The 27,894-nt window shown below is 43.8% G+C and overlaps 1 protein-coding gene across 4 annotated transcripts in view; it reads left to right on the top strand.

Annotated features, from left to right (window-relative positions):
* Window positions 1-27,894, top strand: part of SH3PXD2A (SH3 and PX domains 2A) — a 251,225-nt gene that overhangs the window by 142,071 nt on the left and 81,260 nt on the right. For all 4 annotated transcript variants that reach the window (XM_027647885.1, XM_027647887.1, XM_027647884.1 and 1 more), the window contains one exon: window positions 21,646-21,674. In XM_027647885.1, the coding sequence (XP_027503686.1) occupies window positions 21,646-21,674 (29 nt within the window). The remainder of the gene's footprint in view (window positions 1-21,645; window positions 21,675-27,894) is intronic.

Raw genomic sequence — 27,894 nt, 5'->3', positions numbered from 1 at the left:
GTCTGCTTAAGGTGGTGTTCCTTGGAGATGCGCTTTTTCCCTTTCAAGGATTTTTATGTATTTTCCCATGTTAGAAAATTCAAAAAGGCAGCATGTGAAGCTGGCTCAGGCCAGAGAGTGTTGCTGGGGGCGGCAGCTTTGATCCTCAGTGGGAGCTTTGCAATAAACTTGATCATGCATTTTTCATAATTTTCTCTCTCTGTGTGTGTGTGTGTGTGTGTGTGTGTGTGTGCGCGCCTTCCAGGGGGTACAGGCACTAATCCTGAACCTGCACTCAGCACAGGGGTAAAACTCACTTTAGTTCATGGCTGATCCAAATCCTTCGCATCCCCAGGGTAACTCCACTTCGAGTTACCCTACATGAAATTTGACCCTGACATCTAATAGCTAGGGAGCTGCTCCTGTCTTTAATCTCTCTGACAGTGCCTAGTCAGGGCTTTTTGAAGAATTTTGTGGTCTTTTCTTCCACATAAGCACTAGTTGTTTTGGGGTTTTTTTATGTGGAGTTTTGTACTGCTATCTGACCCATTTACTTGGAAGCCTCTGAGGAGGGCTTGAGTTAGAAGAGAGCTAGGTTTGTGATCCAAGTATGAGTCTTTCACTGTTAATTGTATTAGCATTCATAATTGTATGCACATTTCTAAACTGTCATGATTGCTACATCCTTTTAAAACATGGACAGGATATCAGAAGGGTTGTGACTGCTCAGAGATTAGCAGAGAAGCAAGAAATTAAATTGCCTGATACCTCGAAAATGATGATGTGAGCTGTTTTGCCCCCATTATATCAAAACTGACATAGGAAAAATTACTCAGGAATTAGGCTTTTAAAGCTCATTAGCCTTCAAGATTTAATTAGTAGGAAACCAGCTGTTTGATGGAGGTTTGAGGTGCCCTGTGCCTGCTGTTGCTGTTGGATGGGCAGACTCTGCACAGTGGGAACCTTGTTGGACAGGGCTGTGACAGGATTCATGGGATGAATGGGAGGAAAGGGTTGAGAATTCAAATTCTCTCTTTGTTGCAGATTTATTTTAAGGGATCAGCTTGGTCTCCCTGGCTTAGCCTGTGTTTTAGATCTCTAGCCAGCTCCTGGTACAGGTTACCTGTGCAAAACCTTTGGTTCTCAGAATGCTTCCCACTCACTGAACTCATTGCACCTTGTATATGCTTTGTGCACAGTGATGGATTGTGTTTCACAGAGGTGACAGCAGCAACTTCTTGGTCTCGGAGGGTGTTTCTCCACAGCCCACAGCCCAGCATCTTTCACAGAATAAGCACCGTCACTTTTATTCTTTATCTGTGTAAATCTTGGCAGAGAGGGTCTCGCTTCACAGACAGTGCTTGCACAGATGTTGTCACAATGTGTGTAGGAATTAATAGTTCCTGGCCTCCGCGGGAGCGAGGAGAATCCCGGCGGATGCAGGGCGCAGCCGGCAGATGGAGCGCGGCTCCTCCGCACGGCCGCGCCCGGCACAGCGGCCCCGCTCCCTTTTCCCTGGGCGCGCTGCTCCGTGGGAGCAGAGCAGCGCGATAACGGATTGTTTATTGTGGAAACATGCCACTTCTACTAGATTTACAGGCAGCTTTGTGGAGCTCCTGATCGCCCTGTATTTTTGTTTTTAGTCCGTTACTCATCTTGATGCATCGTTGGTACGTGTCTAACCAGAGCTGTAAAAGACGCTAGCGGGGACATGATGGGGCCAAAGCATGGGGGATAGAAAGCAGCGGTCAGGCAGCATTTCTTCCTGGGGTTTGAGAAGTACCAGCAGGCTGTGTCGGCCCGGCAGTGACTGCTTCTCAGCAACTGACTTTACAGTCAGACTATTTTGTAGTTCCTTCAAGGCCCCGTGGTTTAGTGGCTGCACAGATGGCTGCAGTGAGTTCAGAGCAAAGCGAAATAACACTGATTCCTTCCATCCTCTGCTGCTTCATCCTGAGAAATTAGCAGCCTCTTTTGGGACCTACTAGTCAAAATCCCAGATCCAAACACCTCCGGACTTTCAGCAAAGTTTGAAACCAGTTCAGGACTGAATTTCAACTCTATTTTTCCTGTGCCAAAACCCATAGAGCTGAATACCTGGGAACTATGAAGGTCGGTTGAGTCATGGACGAAATAAGCTCTGAGCTTTTCATTGTCTACATCTAATGCATCAGCTCTCCTAAAATAATATGTCTAGCATGGTTCATACCACAGTCACTGCCGTAATCACCACTGAAACCTGGATAGGTTAGAAATCCATATGTGGTTCTATGTCTGGGTTAATTTGGCAGACAAAAAGCAGTCCTCAAAAGGCAGTTTCTTCCTATCAAATCATCTGCCAATTTTAACAGTTTTGATTTATGCTTTTTGAAGTTGTTGATCTCTTTGCTGAAAGAGTTGAAGGCCATCTGCACTGGTGCTGTTATTGAATGAGCCTCCTCAGGAGCAAGACTGGCTTCCAGATGACAGAGTAGCTGGGAGCTTGTATCTTTTACTAGTGAGGTCTCTCTGCCTGTCTCCTTGGTCTCCTGAACTTCCTTAACTTAAACAAGTGCTTCCAATTACAGAAAAGTATATATGACATACATCAGGCAGGTTTTGTACATTGTAGTTTTAAGGGAGGCACAAGTATTGCACTTGTACTTGCTCCTTTACCTGCTATTCCAACCAAGTGTAGAGAGGAAATGTGCCTTGTGGGTATGTAACCCCCCGGTTTCTCTAATGAAACTTTGTTTTGGGGGTTACTTTTTCTATCTTTTTTTATTTGAGCCCAAAAGAGGAAATTAATTAGCCCAGTTGGAAGTATACAAGGGCTGTTTTGTGTGGGGAAAACCAGGGCAGGTGGACAGTTCTTGGAACTGCTTGGACAGCAGACAGGAGCATGGAATAAGAGACCTACGAGAGGGTAGTTAGTTTAGCTAGAAAGACTGGCTGAGTGTAGCAGTCTGGAAAGTAGATCATCTTTCTAGAAGTCACAAAGAAAAAAAATAATGGCTCCAGATTCATCCCTTGTGTAAATCTTTTGAAGTTGGTGACTTACACCAGGATGATTTAACCCCATTAATTTTAATGGGTCACTGCAGTGTCCGAAGAGTTGTTTTTTTGCTGTGCTCTGTTCTGAGGCAGAGATAAAGCAGAGCCTTGGCGTCTAGGCTTCAGCCCAAGCTTGGTGTTCCCATGGGGCTGACTTGGGCCTGTTCATGGTGTGGCTGACTCCAGTTGGAGAGGGAAAAGGATGCAGGAGATGATGATGTGTCTGAGCCCCTGTCCCGTGATGGCTGGGTGCTGCCAGGACTCCATTGTGAGCCATAACATGCCTGAAAAGGGATATCTGATCTGAAAAACAATGATAGCCAGGCTAAGAGGGCATGCTGGAATCAACACCAACCCTCACTCTGCTGTGGGTCTGCTAATCCAAAGTTATTAATAATTAACACATTAACCAGAGACAAGGAGGTGTGGAGCAGTGTGGCAAAGAAAGGAGTCTGAAAGTGAGCAGAAATTGGCACCAGATGAATCCTGTTGGGACTCAGTGGGCAGAGAGGGAAGGTCAGTGCCCTTGACACACAATGGGGACTCAGGGGCTATGGCTGGGGACAGGGATAAAGCGTGTTTACCACCTAGTGTTCCAAGCAAGCCGGTCATAGCAGGAGTCAGCCACGCATAGTTAAAAAGCCCATGTATCACAGCAGGGAAAATTTAATCTCCTGCCAGGAGGGGGGATACATCTTTGTCACCAGTTTTCAAACAGCTGAAAATGTGGTGGCAGGCACAGCTGTAGTGCTTGGGCAGAAATAGCAATCGTGCCCCAACATCATCAGGCAGCAGCATATCACGAGCTGTGCTTGGCCCTTGCTCCTCGGGGACCTTGGAGCCTGCCTTGTGCCTCAGCTTTCCACTTTCTGCAGGCCTCTCCTCATGTGCCTTGTTCCTAGAGCCATTTGTAGAAACGTGGGATTACAGTCCTATACTGAAGGTTGCACAGCTTTCCCTTGCCCCTGTCCTTCGTTTTGCAAATGATTCGAATTGTGCTGAAATATTGACCAGAAAACAGGAAATGAGCCAAGAGGAACAGATGGACCATAATGAAGTGATACATCTTAATGCAAATGTTCTGAGTAATATGGAGGAGGGGAAAGCTGCCTTTAGTGAAGGCTGGGTGTAAAGTCAGCCCTAAGCAGCCTGCCTTGGTCAAGGCATCAGCTGCTCTTCACCATCTTGCAGAAAGAAGGGAAGATGAGCATCTCTGGCATTTATCTCTTGATAGACTTGATGTGACTGCGCAGTGAGTCCAGGGAGAGAGTCCTGACCTGGGTCCCAGTAGGGAACAACATAAAACATGCTGCAGTAAAAGTTTCTCAGTAAACTTTGTGACTAAACTTCTAATACCTCCATTTAATCTCAGTAGTCTGTAGTCTTCTCCTAGTCACATATTGTCAGGCAAACTCTGTTGAATCACTCCATCTGGATTGGAAGCTCATCTATAAAATGCTTTATAAAGCTTGTATCAGCAATAGTGTGGCCAGCAGGACCAGGGCAGTGATTGTGTGGCAGTGGTGAAGCCACCTTGAGTACTGTGTCCAGCTTTGAGCTTCTTACTACAAGAAGGATATGGAGGTGCTGGAGCAAGTCCAGAGAAGGACAGCCGAGCTGGTGAAAGGATCTGGAGCACAAGTCTTATGAGGAGCAGCTGAGGGAGTGGTCGGTGTTAAGCCTGGAGTAAAGGAGGCTCAATGGAGACCTTATTGGTCTCTACAGCAGCCTGAAAGGAGGTTGTAGGGAGGTCAATCTTCTCCCAAATAACAGGCGACAGGACAACAGGAAAGGGCCAGGGAAGGTTTAGATTGGATATTAGGAAAAATTTTTTTCACCAAAAGGGTTATGGAGCATTGGAACAGGCTGCCCAGGGAAGGGGTAGAGCCACCATCCCTGGAGGTATTCAAAAGATGTGTAGATGTGGTGCTTAAGGACGTGGTTTAGCGGTGGCTTGGCAGTGCTGGGTTAACAGTTGAGTTTGATGATCTTAAAGGTCTTTTCCAACCTAAATGATTCTATGAATATCAAAAGTTGTTCTTGCAAGCATGTGAGCCTTGGAAGGACCATGTGTGCTGGTATCCAACATATCACAGTGTAATATTTACATATGAATGCACCCAGTACATATGTCTTTCTATCTTTTGGAGGGAGAAGTGTCAGATGTAAAGGGTTAAACTTTATTTGCCTAAGCCCAAGATATGGTTGCAACTCACCCCAACACTGGAGCAAGTGCTGCTCTGCAGCACCCGAGGAGAAGGAGGAATTTCATCCATCCCCATCCACAGACAGGTGGAAGAGTCCCAGCAAAGCCTCATTTCTGTGTCAGGTTATTTTAAGTAACTGCAGCAATTCCCTTTGCATCACACAGGGCTGCCTGCATGGTCCTTGTGCAGCCTCTTCAAGGGTAGCAGGGGCTGGCAGTGTGAGGGAGTCTGAGTGCCACAGGATTCTCTGAGAAATTAACCCTTTTCCTTACTAAATGAAGTGACTGAAAAGTGCAGGTGCTGCTAAAATCCTGACTGTATGTCCTGACCTGTGAGCAGCATTGCCAGCCCACTACTACTGCAGTGAATTGTAGTTTGCTACCACACACACCTCTGAGCTCCTGCAGTCACATCCTCAGAGCATCCTACTTATGGACAATCTGGTTTATTTCCCCAGAATATGTAGCTAATATGGGGAACTCTGAAAAAATTGCAACCTTTATTAAACAAAGGAGTACAAGAAAAATATTTGTTACTTCTCATATGCTCTGCACAATGTCGAAGGTGAACAGACCACAGCAGATGTGAAGGGATGTGATACAGGCTTGGAAACTCTGGAGTGATTTCAAGGGAAGGCCTGTGAGAAGAAGAGAAAAATGCAACATGATGATGAAATGCAAATATTTCTGCAACTGTGTTTAAGTGAGGGACCGGGGGCATCCAGCTGTCCCTATGCTGCTTTTAGCCAAAAGGCAACAGAAGACAATGGATGATCTCACCGTGTCCCTCTTAAATTGACAAATCTCCTCCACAGTTGCTTAAGTATCAGTTTTTCTCAGGTTATTCTTTGCCAGCTGTTTGGCAAAGCCTGATGTGGGCTGAACGTTTTCTTCTCTCCCCTCGCTGCTTCCTCATATGCAGGAGGCAGCTCGGGTGGTTCAGATGGCCGTGGCTGGGAGGTGGGACAGCCCGGATGTATTTCAGAGGGTTGAAAGTGTGTCGGCAGAAAAACCCTCAGCGTGAGGCCAGCTTTGGGAGGATAGTGCTGACGTATGGCTTGTGGGGATGAAAGCCCAGAAGAAGCTCAAACAGGGCTATCTTTGAAATGCTGGATTCTGCAGGTATAATGTGGTGGTTTTATCTGACCTGTGAACATCTCTGACAAGGCATCAGGTCATTAGTCTTGTGCTTGTTACTATAACATTTGCTGGAATGAAGCACTAGCATTTTTAAATCACTGCTATCAAAGCGTATCATAAATTGTAAGCAGTTTCTTTTCCTTTGAGTATATCCCTGTGCCAAATCATTCAGTGCTCATATCTTCCAAATTGGGCGTGACATTACCGGTGAAGAGCTGTGACTGAGCGTGAAATAATTATTTTTTAAAAAAGCAGAGCCGCAACAAAAGTATGTTTCCTACAAAAATGAATAGAAAGTGACCCCTACTTCTTAAAACAGTTCTGCTTCCACCCTCTGAAAATAACAGTGTGTTTGACTCCTGAAGTGCTAAAAAGTCTGGTTCTGTAAAGTGGAATTTAAAAGACCGTTGCTTGAAACTGTGTATATATAAATATATATATATGTATGTATGTATGTATGTATGTATGTATATGCATACACATTGTGCAGCTACTTCCACCCACAACCTGATTTTTTTGCTTCCAAGACCTGTGACATATTTTTAAGAGGAGCAGTGTATTTTTAAATTCACCCTGTGGCATAAGATGAAGGTCGGCCCACCTGAGCCTGAGTCTTTGAGGGATGGTGATGTTAAAACCCAGCCTCCAGTTCTTCCTTTGAGACTTTGGGCCAGAAGCTCTTTGCTCAGCTTTTTTCCTGTGAAATGCTGTGGTATCTTGTCCCTGCTTCTGATGAGAGAGATCCACCCAAGTTCCTGGGTGCTCAGCTCTGAAGATAACATGACCATGGCTGCATTAGCAACTGGATGCTCTGAAGTCTTTCAAGCAGGGTCTGTTACCCAGCATTATCTGCAGCTTTCCTTTTGAGATATTCCTGACTTTAAGCATTGAACAAAACTTCACCTGGAGACACATTTGGAGCTCTCTTGTCATCATTGCAGTTATTTTCAAGTCCTCTTTGGGAGACAGACTTTCTTTGGAGGTGGTAGTGAGCCACAGTCCCAGGACATGTGCATGGTGTGCCTCATCTCTGTGCATGTCCTTCTGCCCATCCCTGTTTTCTGGGAGGTCAGCTACTCTCATGGCTTCCTCACCTGCCCTTCCAAGACCCCAAGGCAGGCGAAGAAAGGATTAGGGGCAGGGTGCAATGTTTGCATTTTGGACTGTTTCTCTGCTGATTAGAGCAGTTCTGGGACCTGTTGGGCACTATATGACCTGCAGGCTACGAGGGAGTGGAGGCAGAGAGGTGGCCAGAAATCTCTGACCTTCCTTCTCATCACCCTCCCAGATTTGCTTGAGTACCTAGGGCTCTAAGTTTTTCAAAATATTGTTTAACAAATGTTTCTTCTTGGGCAAAATGAGAGAACTTTTCCCTTTTCTGTGTCTTTACTGAGAAAAGGGTCTTGGTAGTGTTACCACAATAAATTAAGCAACTTACTGCCTACTAAAAAACCTTGCATTCTTCAGCCTAAAATGAAAACACATAAATAACCAGCACAGGAGATGTGCCCAGCCTCTACTGTGCATGGAGTTCACTCTTTCAGACCTTTGTTTTCCTCTGGACAGTGATTTAGAAGGAAAAGCTTTTATCTAATCATGAGGTAGGTCTCTGCAGAGCTCCCCAGGTGCTGCTAATGGATGAGATGAACAGCAGAGCTTGAAGGCTTTTGATTTTGTCTGGGTAAGGCAGAGAGATGAGTTTTTGATGTTGCACACACTATTACTGGGTAGGTCAGAGCTGGGTTTTGTGCAGGGCCCAGGGTGTTTGTGTAGTGATCAGAGCCATTTCGCATTACAGTGCGGTGTCTGTTGTAGGGAGGGGAAGGGGGCAATCAGCTGCCAAGGAGACAACAGGTTGAGGCCAGAAGCAGCAAGGCAGGGACAGGTGGGTAGTTGGTGCTGGAGAGGAAGCGTAGGAAAAGCAGAAGGTTTCAGGAATTAGCTTTTGTCCCAGGGGGACTGAGGAAGAAATTGTTAATAAGTAGGTTATTGGCAGCGGGATACTGTGTTTCATGCTCTGATTCATAATCCCTACAGCTGCATCTCATGGCTGGTGTGCCTAGATCCTACTTTTGAATCTCGCAGTGTTTTACAGCAATGAGAGGTTATTCAAAATAGCACTGAATTTAGACTCACTACTGGAAGCTAAGAACAATGCACTTGGACACCTCAGTGTGGACTTTAGGATACACAAACTCCCCAGGACCTCAGGGATACTCTTAGCATCCTGTGGTAGATGCTGCTTCACGGGAGGAGTTCACTGCCAGGCACAGCATGGCATGCCCTGATAGGAAGGGCAACATTCCTGCTGAGAATGTGGTTTGTTATTGTCCAGCTTCTGGCATTTCAGGTAACAAAGGGAGAAAATAGTGCACAAAAGCTGATTGCAGGGCATGACATTTGCAGAACCTCATTGATATTCCAAGCTTGTAAACTACTGAGCAAATGAGATCAACAGCCTAAGAAGGAGGGGGTGTAGTTCCTGACAATCAATGACATTTTCCCTTCGCCCACATGTGATATCTATGTATCAGATAACGTGAACAGTTAAGGCAGTAATAAGCTGCCAGTGGCCATTTAGCTCTGCAAAACAGAGATTCTTCATGTTGCAGGCCAGAAATACCCCTCCAAATCAGCATTCATTTTGAAGGAACAAATAATTTCTCTTTTAGCTGAATTAAAAGGTCTGCTGCTATAACCAGCTGAATGGATGGAAATAATTAAATTCATTCATTATGCCTCTTCACTTTTATGAATGTAGACCATGGGAAAAGATATTGGAAATACCACACACATCCTTTGGAGATGTATGAGGTGGATTAAAAGTTAATGTCTGGATGGAGATTTGGACAGGAGTTACATAAAAAGAACAATGAGAAATTAACTGTTTTCTGCACGAGCGGGTCTGAAAAACATCCAAATTTGTATCTGAACTGGTTTTTGGTCTATTCAGACATTGCACTGTTTCATGGTCTGTGCAATCTGCATATATTTTAAATGCATATAAAAATATTTTCTTCTATTTTCCAGAGTTATTTAATATTTAATGCTGGTCACCTTAAAAATTCAGTTGACATGATTTGAGGTGTTTTGAGACAAATATACAAGCATATATTTGAGGTTAACATGATTTTTTTTTATTTGCCCTTCTAATTGAGTAAGGTTCAAAAGGAAGTATTAGAATGGATCCGTACATGTAATAGCAAAAACATCTTCTGCCTCTGCAAAGTGAGTTTTAAGGCTGAAATAGCTGTGCCATTTTCTTTGTTTCCTTCCTAAAATGAACAGAGCATTAACACTGAAACAGTCCCTTACATCATCTTGAAGTATAGTGCATTTTTTAATTTATTGTTTCATACTCTATACAAAAAAAAGAGTCTCCATTCACTCGTGTTCTCACTGAATCCTTTTTTAGTGGGTCTGATACTCCCAAGGGTGGAATACTTGGGAAACTTTGTAATGCCTCTTTGCAAGTGCCATGTAATTTAGCTCTTTAACCTTTTAGAGGGAATGAAGGAGTGGGACCTGCTATCAGAATTGGATATTTGAAAGAGGTTTGGTCATTACCTTGAAAAGTAACCCAAGTGTTTGAAAAGTTTTATCTTTGGGAAGTTGACTCTATTTTTTCTGCCTTAATTGGTGCCTGTCAGTGATAATTTGGAATCATTTAATGAATCCCAACAGTTATATTGGGCAAGACAAGTTCAAGACTTCTTTTTCCTTTCATGTTTTAGTCTCAGATTCACAGAGGATGTTTTAAGACTGCCTGATGCTGGTAGGTAATCAGGGAAGACAAGTCTGCTTTTAGTAGCTGCCAATCCAGCAAAATTTACTGGATGCATTTACTAGCTATGTTTTGGAGTTTTACAGTGTCTGAAAAAGCTCAGTTCAAAGGACAGTGATTAGAAAAATTTCCTAGAGTTCATGAACTCGCAGTAGATCTTACATGCCATGATTTATGTCTCTTGACTAGTAAATTAAAGAACCCGACAACTTGAAAGATTTTTCCATGTGCTGCTTTGTAGAAACAGGCAGAAAACAAATCCAACTAATATAAAATTGGTATCTTATAGACAACTACACTACCATTTCCTATGCTGGAAAGACATTTGATGTTGCAAGACAGTTAACTGAGGACATGCTACTGAGGCAGATTTGGGAAGCAGCCCTGTTTTAATCTCACTGTTCTAACTAAAGGAAATGTAATGAGGAAAGGAAAGACTACAGTCACTAGATGAAGAAGTTGGAGTTCAAACTGTGTGCTTGATCTTGTCTTCCCACATGCATTGTAAGTTTTTACCTCTCTCGGAAATAATATTTATCATTCTTAGGGCCATGTGTGCAACAGATGATTTTAAAAAGTCAGGAGAGAGATCTCCCACTATAGGGGGATGTAAACTAGGTAGGGCAATAGGGTATTTAATAGTGCAAAGTAAGTGCAGATGCAATAACCATCTGCTGTCTGTGCACACTGTGATCTTAATCTTCCAGGTCCTACTGCCCTTGGACATGTAGCAGAGACAGCAAGACAGAGACGTCCAAGCATCATATTGCTAAAAAGCCAGTTGAGTACACAGAACTGCCAGACACCAGAAGAACACCACTGGAAAAAAAAAAAAAAAAAGCAAAATTGTACAACACCAAGCATCTGGCACACTCTCCTACTCTCCTTTGTACTGGGAGCTCGGAGGTCTAGCAGGGCTGGGGCTATGTCTGGAAATGCCTGTAAATCATCTCTTACTTTGCCAAGTTAGAGCCTTTAAAATGTCAAAAATACCAGTGACAGCCTGGGATTTCCCTGTATGAGCCTCCAGCACGTGGGCTGCTGCCAGCTCTTGCACCATGCACTGGGAGAGGCTGCAGGAAATCCCAGGAAGCGATGCCGAAACCCAGCACCCACCATGGCGTGGTTTTGAGGCTGATACAGGGCAAAGGAGAGTGTCGAGAGGAGGCCGTGATTGGGTACCCTCACGTCTTGCACAGTCAGAAGGAGAAGGACAGACAGGACATTCTTCTGCTTTGCCTTCCTTGTGGACTCCCTCAAGGGTCCTGGTCCTGTGGGTCTTCCAAGGGCTTAGTGTCACCAGCTCCTGCAGATTCATCATGGGGAATTGTGCTCACAGGTGGGATGTGGCCAGTGAGGGTATATGGGTCAAGGGGAATTGCATGTTCCAAAGGCTTTCTTGCAAAAGCAGGAGGGGAGAACAGGAGGAAGGCAGCCTGGACCACTGTCATTTTGATCACTGGTCCTTTCTTTGGTCCCTGCTCAACAACACCATAAGCAAAGCAGCAGTGGCTGTAGCACTTAGCACCACTAGCCATAGGCACTTTGCAATGGCTCCTGTCCTGCTGGCATCTGTCCCCTGGCTGAGAAGGGACCTGCTCTGACCTATGCCTGGGGCTTGTGGAATGCCACTGGCAGGTCAGGTCAGGCCATCAAAACATTTGGGTTCCTGTTGCACCCCTGGTTTACTGCATGAGCTTGCTCAGTCACCTTTTCTACATTCCTCATCTCTAAACATGTGAGGAGGTGACTCACTCTTATTGAATGCTTGCTCGATTTTATAAAATAGTCATCAACATGTTTCACATGCTCTGTATTAAAGAATTGCCTGCTTGTTTCCTTGACTATCTTCTGAAAACAGCTTGGGTAAGCAGCTTAGACAAGGGAATCTCAGTACCCTTTACCCAAAAAAAAAAAAAAAATCCTATAGGTTGCCTCTTTAAGTACTGGATGTGGCATGTGGGAGAATTAGGAATGATGAAGTATTCAATCAAATTGCTAGTTTCCGCTGCATTGAAGTCAGAGACACTGAAGGCACTGCAGCATTTATAACTGATTTCCTGAACAGTATAGCAAATAGAGATGAGAGCCCTTTTCTTGTAACTCACATGTGCAACAGAAATCACTTAGCTAACATAAATCAGGGCTAAATTGCTTTTAAAGGCTCACAAAACATTTCTGAAAGAGACAGGATGAGGAAACCATTTGCCACAGCAGAGTATGTCCCCATGATGAGTCCTATTAAAGCTTGATCAAAGAGCCTTATTGGCTTTTCATTAGAGCCTGGTTATGTATAGTTGAAATTCAGCAGTGATTTCAACAGAAGAAGCCCAGAAATGCACACAGGAGGTAAATTTAAGTTGGAACCTAGACCATCAAAGTACATGATTAAGGACAATTTAATGTGCTGAGTAATGCAGCATGATTTGGATGTAATTTATCCTAATCCAGTCTGATCTTTTACAGGGGAATATATTATAAGGCCACAATTAGGTGAGACCAGGGCCCCATCTGGCCTCCTGTCTCCAATAGTGGCTTACAGCCAATACAAGAAACAAAGCAAATACAGAGTGAGTTTCCCTTGTGTATCCTTTCTGTTTCTGGCATTCAGCCGTTATGGGACTTTTTGGGTCAAGACATCCAGAGCACAGAGTACAATAGCCACCATTTATCCTTGCTTCATGAATTTATCTCACTGCTTTTTGAACCTGTGCCTAGTTTTGGTGATTACAGTGTCTAACACCAGTGAGTACCGTGATTCAGCTGCGTTACATGCAGAAGGACTTCTCTTACTTTGATTTAAACTGCTGTGCTCCAGCTATTCTTTGTGGTGTAGTAATTCAGTGGCAAAAGCCTTTCTGGACAAGCTATGTCTGGACCTGGGGTTGAGAGTTGGAAATCTGTAACTTGCAAGTTTTCTTCTCTTCCCTCCTTCTCTCCATTTCCAAGGACTCTCTGGGATGAGAGGGGATGACACTATACAGTGGCCAGGCACCATACACATAACTCTGGGCAAAGTTAGTCTGAAACAGCAGAAGGAAGGTATCTCTGGAGAGGAATAGCAAAGGGACTGCCTTTTCTTACCATCACCATTTGGACTCTAATTTAGAAACCCAAAAGGACTGTGTGGTTGCTAATCAGAGGTGGGACCCACATTTCCTATGGAAACTAGAGTTTGAGGCACCCACCCTCAAATCAGGAAGGGCTCAAAAAAATGAGGTAAAGACTCAAAGCCTGCACTGCCTTCTTGAGCTCTTAATCAGATTCGTATGATTTATATGCAAGCTCATCAGCCCGACTAGTTTATAAGGTACATTTGAATTTACGATTCTGATACTCAGTGCTTAATTTGTAACTATGATTAGATGCATCTTTTAAACATGTTGTATCTGCATGTAGATGTTTGTAATAAAATCCCAAAGTGAAAAGCACAACTGGAAAACCTGCATATGAGAATGATTAATTTTTATTAACTTGTTTTTATCACTCAGCATTTATGCTCTAAAGGCTATAATAAAGTGGCACATGCTTGGTCAGTGTAAGACAGAGATAAATTTGGCCTCCCCACAAGGGACAAGCAGGGTCAGTTTAGAGGAGATGAAGAACACCTCCACCCAGAGTTCTCGCTAAGGTAAATACATTTTTCTGTCCTGGGGAGAAATTTGCCATCTGTAAGAATAAACAAGGTAAAACAGAAACAGATGAGGATATGACTCTTAGGCAAGATCTTGTTTTTATACTTCTTTCCAGGAAAAACTTGCTATAAACATTTGTGTTGTCTTTTTCAAGGCCGCTGAAGCCTTGCAGTAGAGGATCATGTGGCGTTAGCTCATCGCCCCAGTGTTCTGCAGCCTGTGCTGAGCCATCTCCCCTCGTGCTGGAAAGGCTGGGCTTTGCTGTCAGATCACCCTGCCCCGTATCTCACAGCCTGGTGAAATGCTGAATGTGCACTTCCAAGGCCCTGTCTTCCTCTAAGAGGATAATTCCATAATTAAGAAAATACAGTTGTGAAAAATGCAAAAGGCTAATTCTACATTTCTTCAGCCTGAGCCAAATACTAAAGTTGCACTCTGGAGCCAAGCAATCAACTTCACTGCTGAAGAATCTTGGGACATAAATCTGTGGCATTCCCTAGTGATTTAGGGAAGGGGTTGGATGCTTTGAACCCATCTCTTGTCCTTCTAACACCCATTCTACAGAAGAAAAGAAATGGTGCCCCTGACCTCAAACACTCTGGGTCTGCGTGAGGCTGAGATGACCTATCGGGATGTTGCTCGTCTTGGAGCTGCACCTTGGACTTGGTGGCAGCGCTCAAGTTGTGCTGTGCAGAACTAATCTCCAGGATCCTCTGAGTGCAAAACAGAGGATACTGACTTTCCTTGTCCTGCACCTCTGCTTCATGATAAAAATCCATGGATTCAGGTATAGGGAGCATTGCTGGAGAGAAGACAGTGTCCATCTCCTTCCAACCTTGGCTTTTTTGTGCAAGCTAAGGTTACTGGTATAGGGGAGATCTCTTCTGCACTTATAAATGAGTTTTCCAGTGTTGTGCTTGGAGTTTCACAGGGAAGTCAGAAGTCAGTACTTAATCAGGACCTCCAGTTGGGTCCTGGTGTGCCAAATTGGGCCACCATTCTTATATGTTGCAGAGAAAGTCACTGCAGCCTAACCAGAAGTATGTAGTATGTAAAGCTGTTCTGTTTGCTCTGTGCCAGCATTACAGACATGCTGTGAAGACAATAGAAAGGTGGCAGGAAGGCAAAATTCTCTATTTTGTGTTGCCTCTGTTCTCTTAAGGAGCTCATTGCACAACAGTGGCTTACCCTTCTTAGCAGCAAGCAGAGGCCGCTTCCAGCTAGCAAGAAACTCCTGGGTTTGAAGTCAGGTCGCCAGATTTTCTTCTTGCCCCACAAGTCCATTTTGCTCGCGGCAAGGAATTCTGTAGTCTCGGGACCACCACAATGGGGCCTTTTCTCACAGGGCTGGAAAGCTCGACCTCTGCTCAGAAGGACAGATTCATGTTGGAGAGGGTTCCACAATGCAACGATTTATATCAGGAAATGAGCAGAATACATTCTAAAAAAAAAAAAGAAGAGGGGAAAAAAGCCTTCATCTGTTTCTTTGGCTCAGGGAAGAGATCAGCTGTGGTTTCATGATTTCAGAGGATGGAATGCTGGAGGGGAAAAACATATAGCTGTATGCATCCATGTGTTTGAGTTTCTATTCCTGATGCATAACATACAGAGTTAATTTTGCTTAATTGCATGTCATATGGTCTCAGAGCTCAGTGTGAATGGAGATGCTTTCATGCACATGGTTAAACTTTTGCACTTTGAGTACTGTGAAAGTGAATTTCAACCCTACACTCTCCATATAGATCCTGTGTGTTTGGATAGTATTAAGGTGTTCAGGTGTTCCTCCAGCCATAGGCCTTGGTGATAGGCAGGTACCTAGTGCCAGTTCTCAGTCACGCTTGGTTTTGTGCCTCATCTCAAATAGAAAATGTCAGTCTGGCTGTTGAGGAAAATCAGTTAGGAGAGTTTCAAGATGCAAATATATTCTCAAGGCTCAGGTTTCTGTACATGTAAAGACTAGTAGCAAAGTATTTTTGTATTGGTTTACTTTAAAAATAGTGTCACAGAATCTGATAGCAGTGCTAAGAAAAATAGTTTGTGAAAAAGCTGTCTTCATTACTGACTGCAAACTGTAAGGGTGTTGGGAAGGAGAGAGTGGACTTCCTTGTAAAAACATTTCTGTGCTTTTAATCTGCCTGGCAAATCATTGGCGATTAAATGATAATCTGAGTTGTTTGTTTGAAATGTCATACATCTCCACTGCAGCCTGCCCACACCACTAGAGACTTTTAGGAATTAAGGAATATGGGAACATAAACATCCACAATGTATTTAAACGTGAATTAACAAAGGCAACAAATACAGAACAATTTTAATGCATGTATTAAAATACTCTAGAGGATACATATTAACCTGCATTACTCAGGGTTTGTCACTGTCTCATCTCCTTTGGACAGCAAACACTGAGAAAGACACAGAAAGATGATTTACTCTCCCTTTAGCTTCTGTCTCGTCTGGTGAAATGTCTGCTGTGCAGCTCTCCCGGATGTGCTGCTCCATGGGTCTGACAGCTCTGCATGCTTTGCAGGCACTGTTTTCTCTCATAGTTGAAACTCACAGTTGTCTGAAATCTTTGCTAAACAAATTGAAGCTGAGCTTTGCTTTACTGACAGGCAGAGACTCCGGGCTAAAAGGTGATGTATCTGAGAAAGGAGGAATCCCAGAGAGTGAGCTTTCTGGGTCTGCTGTCCCATGGCAAGGGGGAGAAGCTTTTAAAAGAACCTTTGCATCATAGATACCACAAGGTTGAGGTCCCCTTGCTGAATACATCACCTCCGAAGGGGAGCTGTGCAGGAGCTAAGTTGCAGCCTTGCAGCCCCTCTATTGATGCAGTGTTGCTCTGCAAGCTCCCCTGGTTCCTGCAGGAGGCTTCTGCAGACTTGCCAGATCTCTATGAAAGATGCAGGAGAAACCTTCTGGGACAGATATAAATCAAACTGAATTAGAAGTACAGCTGAAGAGGCAGGCATAGCCTGTCGCCAGCACACCTAGTCACCTCCAGTCTTCTGCTCACTTGGAACATTTCTTAGGCTCTACTGAACAAATGTCAGGATACTCCTCATTTTTAAACAACTTTCCAATTGTGCCACTGCTTGTTTGTGTATATCTGTATGTATTTAGATAGATGGAAACACATATATGCACACATCAATGTTTATTAACTCTCACTGAATACAGTAGCAAAGTCAGTCCTTAAAGAAAAGACATGCCATAAAACTTTTCCATAACATTGTTAATATAAATTTCCTATTTAAATTAGATTGAAGGTGACATATAAATTCAATGGCATAAGATACTTTTATGTTTCAGAAATTTCCAGACTGACTGTGGATAGCTTAGTGTGGTAACAAGACAATCAGCTCTATCACAATGCTCACCGTCTTCCTTTCACATTCATTGCTAGATTTCGAATTAGTAATGCTATCCTGGGGTAATGCTGATGAGAAAGAAGATCCAGCTTCCCTCTTTTCTGTCATTAAATAAAAGTGTGTCCAACTTGTATGACGTGCTTGGCAGCAGTGATATTTTAATATTGTTAGGAGCGGGAAATATTTTCCTTGCCAGTAATGAGGTTCAGCGTCAGCTAAAGGTGGTGCCCCACAGGAAGATTTTAAACAAAATTGCTATATTCTAATACAAAAGAGGCTAGAAATATGCTATTTTTGTGAAAGGCATTCAGTATGGAGTGATCCTGGCTAATGAGGAAGGGACCTGCCAGAGCTATTTTTAGTTCCACCCGCTGGTTTCACTGCTATTCTTATAGCTATGGCTGGCAGTGAAATAGGATGGTGGTGTCTGTTCTCATCTAGAAATGGAAGAAGAATAGAAATATGTGCGTGTATAAAGATGAAAAGATAAAAAGAGCAAGAGCTGAAGAAAAAGTGAACTTCCCTATGTAGCTGCAGATGTGACATTCATTTTATCTTTCCTTGGAAGGGTTTTTCTTCTGCAAGGCCACATTTCTTGTCTGATCTAAGGGCTAGCAGTGTGCCAGGTGCAGTCTGTATTACAGGAGAAGATCACAGTTTTACTTGGAAATTATTACAGTTAAGAGAAACCATTAAATAATTTCCTTTATTGTTTTGGAGACCTAAACCAATATTTCAGCTTTATACTAATGCTTCACTAAAACAGTGAGGCTGAGAGGTATTCACCTTATATATCATCACTTGGGAGAAGGAAAATACATCAATGAATCATATGCAGGATAGTAAAACAAAAAAAAATAAACGTGGAGTCAGGCAGGGCTCCTTGCTGCTGCTATTGCAAAGCAGCAGCACAGGCTTTTTTCCTTAGCAGTAAAGAGGAGAATAGTATATACACAAAGAACACTTTACACAGCCAGCGTGATTATTTGCTATACCTGCTTTGCTTTCTATTTCAGCTGTGACTTTTTTTTTTCTGTCCTTCCTGGGAGGAACAAGTTTTGGATTTCAGAGTTTCACTAGGCAGATGAAGATTTTATTTCAAGCTCCATTTTATTTGATTTGGCTTTGTCCTGACTTTATGAGTGAAATGTGGATGTATAAAAAAGTGACAAGACAGGGAGACATGGGGAACCTGGACTTCAGGAACTCCAGAATCAGAATCCAATAAAAGTTGACTTTAAAACTTACAGAAAGAATAAATGAAAAGAAGAAAACTTGCTCAGTAGGTTGATTGGGTTTTCTTTTTTTTTTTTTTTCATTAAGATTCATGAGTTGGAGGGGGGTGGTGATTCAAATAACTATTTTATAATGATAATTTAATTTTTTCTGTAAGGATGGTCTTATGCTTAAGACGAGAACTAAGACCAGAAGTTGAAGGTTCAGTTGCCATCAAGAGTTTGACTGCACTCTAGATCCTCTGATGATGGTAGTTACCCTGCTGATCTCAAAGGGACATCACTGAGAGCTACTTGCTTCTTCATCCTCTTGTAGCTGCCCCTAAATTGCTCAGCTGTGCATTTTGCAGTGACAGTAGGGGGCTTTTTCCCCCTGCAAACCAACCTAAAGCTTTGTTTTAACCATGCACAAGCCATGAAAGAAGAAATGATGGGGTTTGCTGGACCAGAGCTCCTGGTCTGCATGAGCAGTTACTGCATCTGTTGGCACCAGGTTTGCTGGTGACCAGAAATGTGATTTGCTGCATCATATTGAGGACAGTGCTCTGTGCTTGTGTAGTGGTGTGATGTGGAACATGTCAACCTGCTGCAGGGCTTGTGTGAGGAAACTAAAGGGCAAGTACACTTCCATAAATTATATGCTTTTGCTGTGGAAGAAATGCCAGACAGGTGAGGAATTGAATAGGAAAAAAATAATTTAAAAGTTTTTTATGGCGTAATATATCTTGTCATCCCATGATCTGCATGTAGAAAGAAAAAAAGGTTCAAACTTTTGTTGTTTTCTTAATTTCTACCTTCTTTAAAATGTGTGGATGAATCATACTTTAGAATTAAAAGAACAAACCTCATTTAAAACCTTACTGCAGTCGCTCACAAAAGCCCTAAAACCAGCTAGAGATGGGGCTGAAAGATGTGTGAGAGCACCCAAGATGGAGGTTTGAATTATGAGCTTTCTGTGGCATTTGCCACTATTGTACTGTGAGAGCACAGTTAAATCATCTTCTACTACAATTTCTGAACTCAGGTACAAACTGTGACCTGATCTGGTGGACAAAGACATTCAACAACAGCTTTATCAATTTTTAGTTGTTTATTAACCATATTAGTCCATCATTACCCCATTTCTAATTGTGTGAATTGGATGATTTTTTTTAGAGGGGCAAAAGGAGCTTGGTTTTCTTTGGTAACTTTTATCAGGCTGAGGGCTCTTTCGTGTCTCTCTAATGTTGCTTGTCTTCGCCCTTCTGTGTGTGCTCTGACCTCTCTTAGTGTGCTTGTGGGGTGTCCCCAGCATGGCTGGCTGGCTGGAGATTGCCCTGGAAATGTTTGCTGAGGACCTTCTGGCAAAGACTGGAAGGAGGTTGTGTTTCTCCTCTAGGGATGGCACATAGCTACACCATCCTCCCAGGGTCCTCAGAGGTCCTAACCTTTGCAGCCTTTTTGCATGGCACAGAGGGAGGTGGGGACCCAACTTGCTGCAGAGGGAAATCCCAGCTGAACACAGCTCCAAGCCATAGTCCTGAGGAGGTCCAGGAGCTTCACTGCAAAAAGCCAGGACAGGTGGGAGGGATTGAGGTGATCAAGCATGTGCACAATGGAGAGAGATACTAGGTTAAACTAAATCATATGTGTGGATCTCAGCAGGGTTTGACCTTCTCACCATTTATTGCTGTTGGAAGAGAGGCAGTTCAGAGCAGGATCAGACACGGACTTTCACATGCCAAGAGGACTGTATTGACAGCTCTACAAAGCTCCAGGCTGGCGTGGGAGCCTAGCTGGGGTAGAGTATGTTGTGCCTTCCCTGCCTTGTTCTGAGAGATCTCTGTTTCGGGCACCAAATAGCAGGAATTATATTTGCATATGATATCACTTCTGTAGAAGAAGCGAGTTATTCATGAGCAGTAGCATCTTCACATCAAATACAACTGCAGACATGGTTGAGAAAACAACTGTTTAATTGAAGTAGAAATGACACTGGGAAATTAAAAGAGGCTGCAAAAAACTCCCAAGTAGTTATTACTCACTCAAAGCAAATCCTAGACATGTAAGGCATGGGATGCATACAAAGTTCTGGGAGAAACAGAATTTATGGGTAGACATACCTCTGCCCTCAAGACATGTGTTGTTTCTTCAGCTGGTCCCCCAAACTCTTTTTAAATAAATAGTTGGGGATAACTTTTCTCTGATTCTCTGGAGTACGGAGCATGCTGCAAGGGACAAAAACCCACACCCGACAGACTGGTGACCCAAAATATAGAGGCTACTGCCTGTCCCTCTGGTGGGATTCCTGCAAAGACAACCTGCCTCTACAGTGGGTCCATCGGGTGATTCTTCTGACATTGACACTGCTGGGCACAGGGTGTGATGTGCCACGGGCACTGTGCCTGCACAGCGATGCTGTCTCTGCCCGGGCTGTCGCTGCCCAGGCTCCTGCCTGTGCAGACCATGTCAGAGCTGGGTCTGAGAGGCTCCAGGGAGCTCCATGAGGAAGGACAGCCATAGTCAAGTATTTTTGTCCTCGGTTCTGCTTATCCTGAATCAGTTCTCCCAGCTTCTTTCTGTGATTTCTTTCCTTCTGTGGCAGCTGTCTGGGATTTCAGCTGTTCTGCATGAGCAGAGGTGCCAGCACCCTTTTTAAATCACTACAGAAAAGTAAGGGTGCATTTTCTATTGTGCAAGAAAGAAGAAAGGACAAAGTTTGGGGTTTGATCGTGGTTTTTTGTTTTTTGGGTTTTTTTTTGTTTTTTCCTTGTGCTTTCCAAGTGCTTGTCAGAGATAACTAGAGGAGGTCTGGAAGTTATTCACAAATTAATTAGCCTCTGAAACGCCAGAACTGGCAGCCACGGCAGCTCAGCCTGGAGCAGCCGCATCCCTGCAGCAATCAGTTCATATTCCCGTTGCTCTCCGGGGGAACGTTAAGGGTTAATTCAGTAGCTGTGCATTTCATAGCACAATTTAAAGGGGAAAAAATGACACCCTTCTCCCCTGCCTTGCTGGTTGCGGATGGTTCGCTCTGCCTGGCTGATCACATGCTCCCGAGCCCCCAGTGCTGCAGCAGCCCCAGCTGCTGCTGCTGATGGGTCGGTGCTGCCCGGGACGCCCCCGGCCCCCGCCTGCCCATGCCCGGCAGCCCTCACCTCCGCTTTAAGGGAGGGAGGGCGCAGGATGAGCCCTTGAGCATATGGGTGGAAATTTGGGAGGTACCCATTCTCTCACAACCGTTTCCAGCTCTAACCATGTCTATTTGTTGTTGCCTTTTTTTCAGGGACTATGGATCTTCAAAGAGAAAATCAGGTAAGACGCCAGCCTTTTTTTTTTTTTTTATTTATATATATATATATGTACTGCATGATTATAGAGAAGACCTTGCCCCCTGTTTTCCCCTGTTAAACCTTCTATTTATTTTGTGTGGCATGAAATTGTATAGCAGTTTAACTTTTTATTACTGAATCCTGCTGAAGATAAGCATCAGGTTTTTTTCTTTTGCTGGAGAGAAGAAATCCACCTTATATAGTATTGCAGTTAAAATTACTGCTCTTCTCTGGTTGTATTTATATAGCTCTGTCTCAAATCCGAAAGGATAATTGTATTAAATTTCTTTCTCTTTCATTACAAATGGTCAAAATGCAGACTCAGAGTTGGAGTTCTTTTCTGGAGGGGAAGGGAATCCTTTTCTGTTCTGGTTTGAATCTTTTATTTTGTTTTTCCAAGAGGCTCTGGTGAGGCTTCTGATGCAAAATGTTCTCAGTGTCTGTGCCTGGATTTGGGCTGCCTCAAAGGCTCTAGCTCAGTGTTTTGTTTTTAAAATCCTGGATTGAAATGTCCTATGAAACTCTGATTTGAAACTATATAAATCTAATTTTTCCCCTTCCCATGTAGCTCTTAGTGATTTTTACAGATGTGTTTTCAATAGGGACGTGTAATTATGGGCCTCTAGGTTTGGCTGCTCTGAGCTGGATGTGTCAGGGCTTTCTATTTTATTTGGTTTTTTAATTTTTTTTCTCCAAGCAGCATTGAGCACCTGCAACTCTCATTGACTTTGTTTGGAATCTTGGATGCTCCAAATTGCATTCAGGGAGAGGCCTTTCAAACCAATAGCAACTCCTGGAAAACTCTGACATGTGTGCAGGGGAGGGGAGGATTTTTTGATTCTTGCTTTTTAAGATGATAAAGAAACACTGCACTGGCTTAGTCTCTGGGAAGGAAGGGAAGATGAATGTAATGCACTGAACTGCAATGAAGATCACTGCATAGATTGATTTGTTGGTTAATTATTAGGGCTTTTAAGCTGTCATGCTGTAATAAGCTAAGTGATACACTTAAGTGAAGCTTTTAGTTAACCCTGATGGCCTCTGCATCAAATGGCAGTTTCCTTTGCAGGCCAATGCTTTTAGTACCTTTCCCTGAATGTCCCTGTGATGGGTTGTTGTAATGAAGAGGCAAGTGTGGTACAAGGTGCTGGTCCAACAAAATAAACTAGGGCACACTTTGTCTTCCTAATCTTCTAAGAAACTTCTATCTGGGTTGCACTTCTAGGACCTCCTAAATGTAATGTAAAAGTGTGTTTTTACAACAGCCTGTGAATTAAGCAGCAGTGCTTTCTCCAAAGAGGTTGACCATAAATGCAAAAGCCCAAGTAACTTGGTGGAAGGCAGAGCTGAGGGTGAGAGTTCCTGGCTCAGTGCCACATCCTGAGCACTGGTGACTTTTGGGCCATGTAAAGCCCATTGAAAAATATTGCTGAAGTCTCTGGTACAACCTGATTCAGCACTGACGAGAATAGCGTTAGGAGACCAGGAGAGCTTTGGGCTCATCGCACCAGTTGACATGAAAGAGTATTGCAACTCATGAGCAAGAGATGCAAGGAACTGCTTGGAGAGTGGAAGGAAACTTCTGCATTTCCATTCCTGTGGCTCTGGCAGCAAGTTGGAGATGATCTGCCATGACACTGTGAAAAGAGCAATTGAGTCAGTGTAGCTGAGATGCCATTTGTGGATGCTGGACTCTTTGGCCCCCTGACCTGAGCATCCCAAGTGACACGTTCATCTATCCCTGTGAGGGACAGTCTGGTTGGCCTCCCTCCTTTGGTTGTCCCACCTCCCCATGTTGCCATATCTCCTTCTGGGACTGTTTCCTCTTCTCTGCTTCTTGGTGCTGGGCTGCTTGCACAGCTAAGGCTTGGAAAGAGTGGGGCTTAGGGATGCTTTTTCTCCACTTACCCTGTACAAAGAGGAATGCAAAGCAGCTCTCTGAACAAAGTGAACTGCATAAAGGGACTCTGTTCTTGGCCATCTTCTTGCTTGATTTTAGAGTGGCAGAGGAATGCTTCCTTCTGTTCGGAGCTGGATACTGTGGGAGTGTGTACGCAATGAGCGAAGGAATATGCCAAGGGAGTTGGCAATTACAGCCTCTAACAAAGACCAGCTTTATGACACTTGAACAAGTGATGGGGCAAATAAGCACAGATTTTAAGGATTGCTGTGAGGGTCTTTTAAGACAAAAATTAGCTTTGAAATGTAGTTTCCTCTGTAGGTGCAGACACTACTCCATCTTTAAGTGAAAGACAAATCTGCACTTTTAAATGCAAGCAACAAATGAGACCTGTGAACACATCTTCTGTCTTGACCAAAGATGTGCTGGAAGGAGGATTTTGGGTGTGAGCACAGCTGTCCCACACTGTCCAGCAGGAATCCCACAGCTGCTGTGTCTCAGGCATGTGCAGGCACGACATGAGCATGGCCAATTGCAGAAACATGTGGAGAATGCCTCTAACAGCCAGCGTCACCTCTACTCTGACCTCTGCCTTGCCAGAGTGAGTGTCTAGCTAGTCCTGTGCTTGCCCCTTAGAGAGGAGAGAAACTGGATAAGTTCAGAGTTTAACAGGAGTTATGGAAACATTTATCGCTGCAGCTAATACTGGTTGTAAACATTTGAGACCTCCTGAACCAAATGTAACAGCGTGGCACATCCTTAGCTAAACAAAAGGGGGTCTTGCGCTGATCTGGGGCATCTATGCATGCCAGCCCTGAGCCAGGCTTCCTCTTGTGCAAAGTGCTATGTAAACACACAGCCCTTTGCTTGGATGTGATCTAATCATAAATGCTTTAACCTGCAGTCAAGCTTGAAGGCCTGAAGCTTCAATGGAAGCAACTGAGGCTCGGAAATCACAGGCATTTGTGGTGGCCTGAACTGCAGTGTGTGCTCATGTGCTGAGACCTTAAACCTGTGGGGCTTCATTTGACATGCTGTGGAGATGCTTCCAAAAGCTGCCTTCATGTTTCCAGGCAATTGAATTGTTGCTCTATGACCATCTGTCAGTGCTGAAGAGCCCTCAGCACAACTGTGAGAAGTGGTTACCGTGGGCATGTTCTGTACACTCACAAGAAGTGGTCTCATCTTGGTCCATCCAAAGACCCTCTGTAGTAAAACCAGAAGGTATTACTTTTCAGACTCCAATTTGTTGATCCCATAAGCCAAGTGAACAGCTACTCATTTGTCACTCAAAATAGACATTATTCTATGTAGGCATCCATTGTGTGGTTTTTCTGTCCTCAAATCAAAATAAGGGTAGAATTGCTGCAAGTCTAGTAATGGATATTTGCATGGTACATTACAAACCACAAATTAGGTTAATCCACTCTGCAAACCCTACCAGCTACCATCTGTGCATGGTGAACTAATTAACCCTTGAGATATCTGCTAATCCTGGTGTGGCTTGTAAAACTAATTGGAGTATGTTTATTCCCAAAGATGTCATTTTGTCCCCCACATACGCCTTGCTGGTAGAGCAAGCTACAGACTCCTGGAGTTAAGATCATCTTGCCCTCTTGCCTTGCTGAGAATTTTTCTTGGCTGATTTCATACCGAAGCTGTCACTTCCCAGTCATGAAGCTGAAGCAAACATCCGGGACCTGGTGTTTGGTGGCAATGGGGAGTCAGTATGGGCTTTACAACTTTTCTGCACTGGGTCTCAGTGCTTCTCAATTATTGAGAGGATTCACCTTGCTAACTGTGGGGTCAGACCCAGCAGGAGAGATGCTACCTCACCGTGGCTTTCAAAGCAATGGTGTGGATGCTTGTCACCTGCCTGGTAAGCGACGAAGTCCTTGTGCTTACTACTTTGAGTGTGCGCTAGCAGAAGCACTGCTGGCCATCCCCTTCTGAAGTCATAATGAAACCCCCACTGCTGACAGCCCAGCTTGCTGCTGGGGGCACAGCTGGCTTCAAGCCATTGCTCAGCAGCTTTCTCTGGCACCTTGTTGCGATGTGGTAGGATGCTCCTCCAACTGAGGAGGAATAAGTCTTTAAAAAAATAGAAGTTATGGCTCCTTCAGTATGCAATGTCTCCTTTCCCTCATTGTTCAGTTCCTGTCTGTGTCAAGTTGGCTGAGCTTTGGCTGACTCGGACAGCTGAAGTCTCTTTAAACAGCCCCTGTAATTGAGCACTTAGAATATTAACTTAACAACTTGGTCCAAGCCAATGTTACCTCAGTGAGGATGCTGATGAGACTTCCCTGCATGAGTGAACTATGGAGGTTTCAGCTGGGTTCCCATGTCCAATTTTTGGGCTAGTAAGATTATGGCTACACACAGACAACAATCACTGCTTTCTTTCCCTCCTGTAATCTAAAACTAGGAAGGATGTATCCACTGGCAAGTAAATAAAAACTTCAGTCTGTTGGAAGCTACTTCATGAACTTTTTATAGAAACATCTGTAATGCTCTCTTTTCCCTCAATGGGGAAATTACTAAGTAGAGTTGAGAGAGTTGCAGCAATGACAGAAGCAGGACCTCAAGTGAGAAACAAGCAGATCATGGTAACAACACCACGGGCCCTTGTGGCTGATCACTTTGTGGGATGCTGCTTTGGGATTATGGGTGGAGCTGATGGCAAAAGTTGTTTCTTCTTTACTAGAAAAACCATCTTCCTCACTCTCGCGCTGAGGATGTGTATTCTGTCAGCCTCAGGGAGTTGCCTTATGCTACTTTGTTATTAGGGATAGTTTTTTCTTCTTCCTTTGTAATTACAGAGGGAAATGGCTCAACTTTTGGCTTTCTCTGCCTTTACAAGCTGAGCTAGGCTCATCACTTCACAGCTTAACCTTTCTGGTCCTGTCACATTGCACGTGCCTAGCTTGCACTTACAGCTCCATGGCAAGTCTCGCTTTTTTGTTTTTTTATAAATGAGCTTTATTTTCTTAACTTAGTTTGAACTGCCTCCTTTAAGATGACACAGAGAAAAGGAATAGTGTGTGCTAGCCCTTCTATGCTTAATCATTCAACAGAGTCACAAATGTGTGAGCCACTAGCTGGATTGGTAGGGCTGTATGGCTGGAACTGTCTTTACCTATTGCAGGACTGAGGTGCCAACCCTTGGGGCAAAGCTTGGTTGATGCAACTGAGTGTGGAGCTGCCTGCCAGCTTCACAGGCCTCTGGCAGGCCTGTGTAGCTACATATGGGCACAGGGAGAGAAGGGAATGTGTGGCCTCCAGGCCTGGCAGGTATTTTATATTTGTGGGAGATGGCTGCACTGGAGGGAGAAGGAAGGACCTCTCTCTCAGAGATGCAATGTTGCCTTTCCTTTGCCTTAAGGTTGTTGTGGTATTGATGGGATGTCATCTGGAGTGGTGGAAACCCTTTTAATATTAGAACTGTGGGCTAACTGCCTTAACTTACTCAGTTGACTGTGAAATCTGTCTCAGTTCTATCTTCTCAGTCAGAAGAACTCTAAGCCTTTTAAACGGGTTCTCAAAGGGGCCAAATCTGAGAACGTGTTACTAAAGAGGCCGAAAAATCCAATTAACTAACGTGGTAAATCCCAGCATGAGGCAATGTATCTTCTGTCAGGGTGGTGACTGTAGCAGATGTCTTGGGGCTACCTGCATTGGGTGCCTGAGTAATGAAGCAGACAGTTTGCTATTGATTAGTGAATCTAAGCTGAGGTGATAGCAACAAAGCTAAAATGTGATTTTTAACTCAAATGTTACTTTGAGTCATTCTGCTCTCCTGGTGTTTGTCTCTGAAGTCTGTCTCCCTATACTCCATCCGAAGTGAAAGCTTTAGCTTGGAAGGTCAATTTTTTTATGCCCTCCCCTTTTTTTTTTTTTTAAGGTGGTGAATGAGAATCTAAGTCTGTCCAAATCCATGGCAAGGTCCCAGGAACATCTTAAACCCTGTAGCTTGGTCTTGGTGTCTTCATCCTTGTAAGAAATCTGTGGTATGACATGATCCCTGTAGACAAGGCACGTGCTCTTGTTTGTGTCCTGATGAATCACATGTGTGTGCTGTGTTTCTTACATTGTTTTCTACAATTATGGCAGAAACAGTGATGGTGGACTGGCTCCTTGATGCCGTTTAGCCTGTTGATGAGGTAGTTTGCCAGCCACTATTTTATAACTTCACAAGCATGTACTGGCAAGATTGCTCTTGATCAGAAATCAGGATCTGTTCCCTCATCATACGATTAACCTTCTTGGCTGTACGTACTAATTACTGCATGGAATTTAAAAACAG

The sequence above is a fragment of the Corapipo altera genome, unplaced genomic scaffold, assembly GCF_003945725.1.
Source record: "Corapipo altera isolate COAL_440 unplaced genomic scaffold, ASM394572v1 56, whole genome shotgun sequence".
Classification (NCBI taxonomy): domain Eukaryota; kingdom Metazoa; phylum Chordata; class Aves; order Passeriformes; family Pipridae; genus Corapipo; species Corapipo altera.
This window is presented reverse-complemented; position numbering and strand designations above follow the sequence as displayed.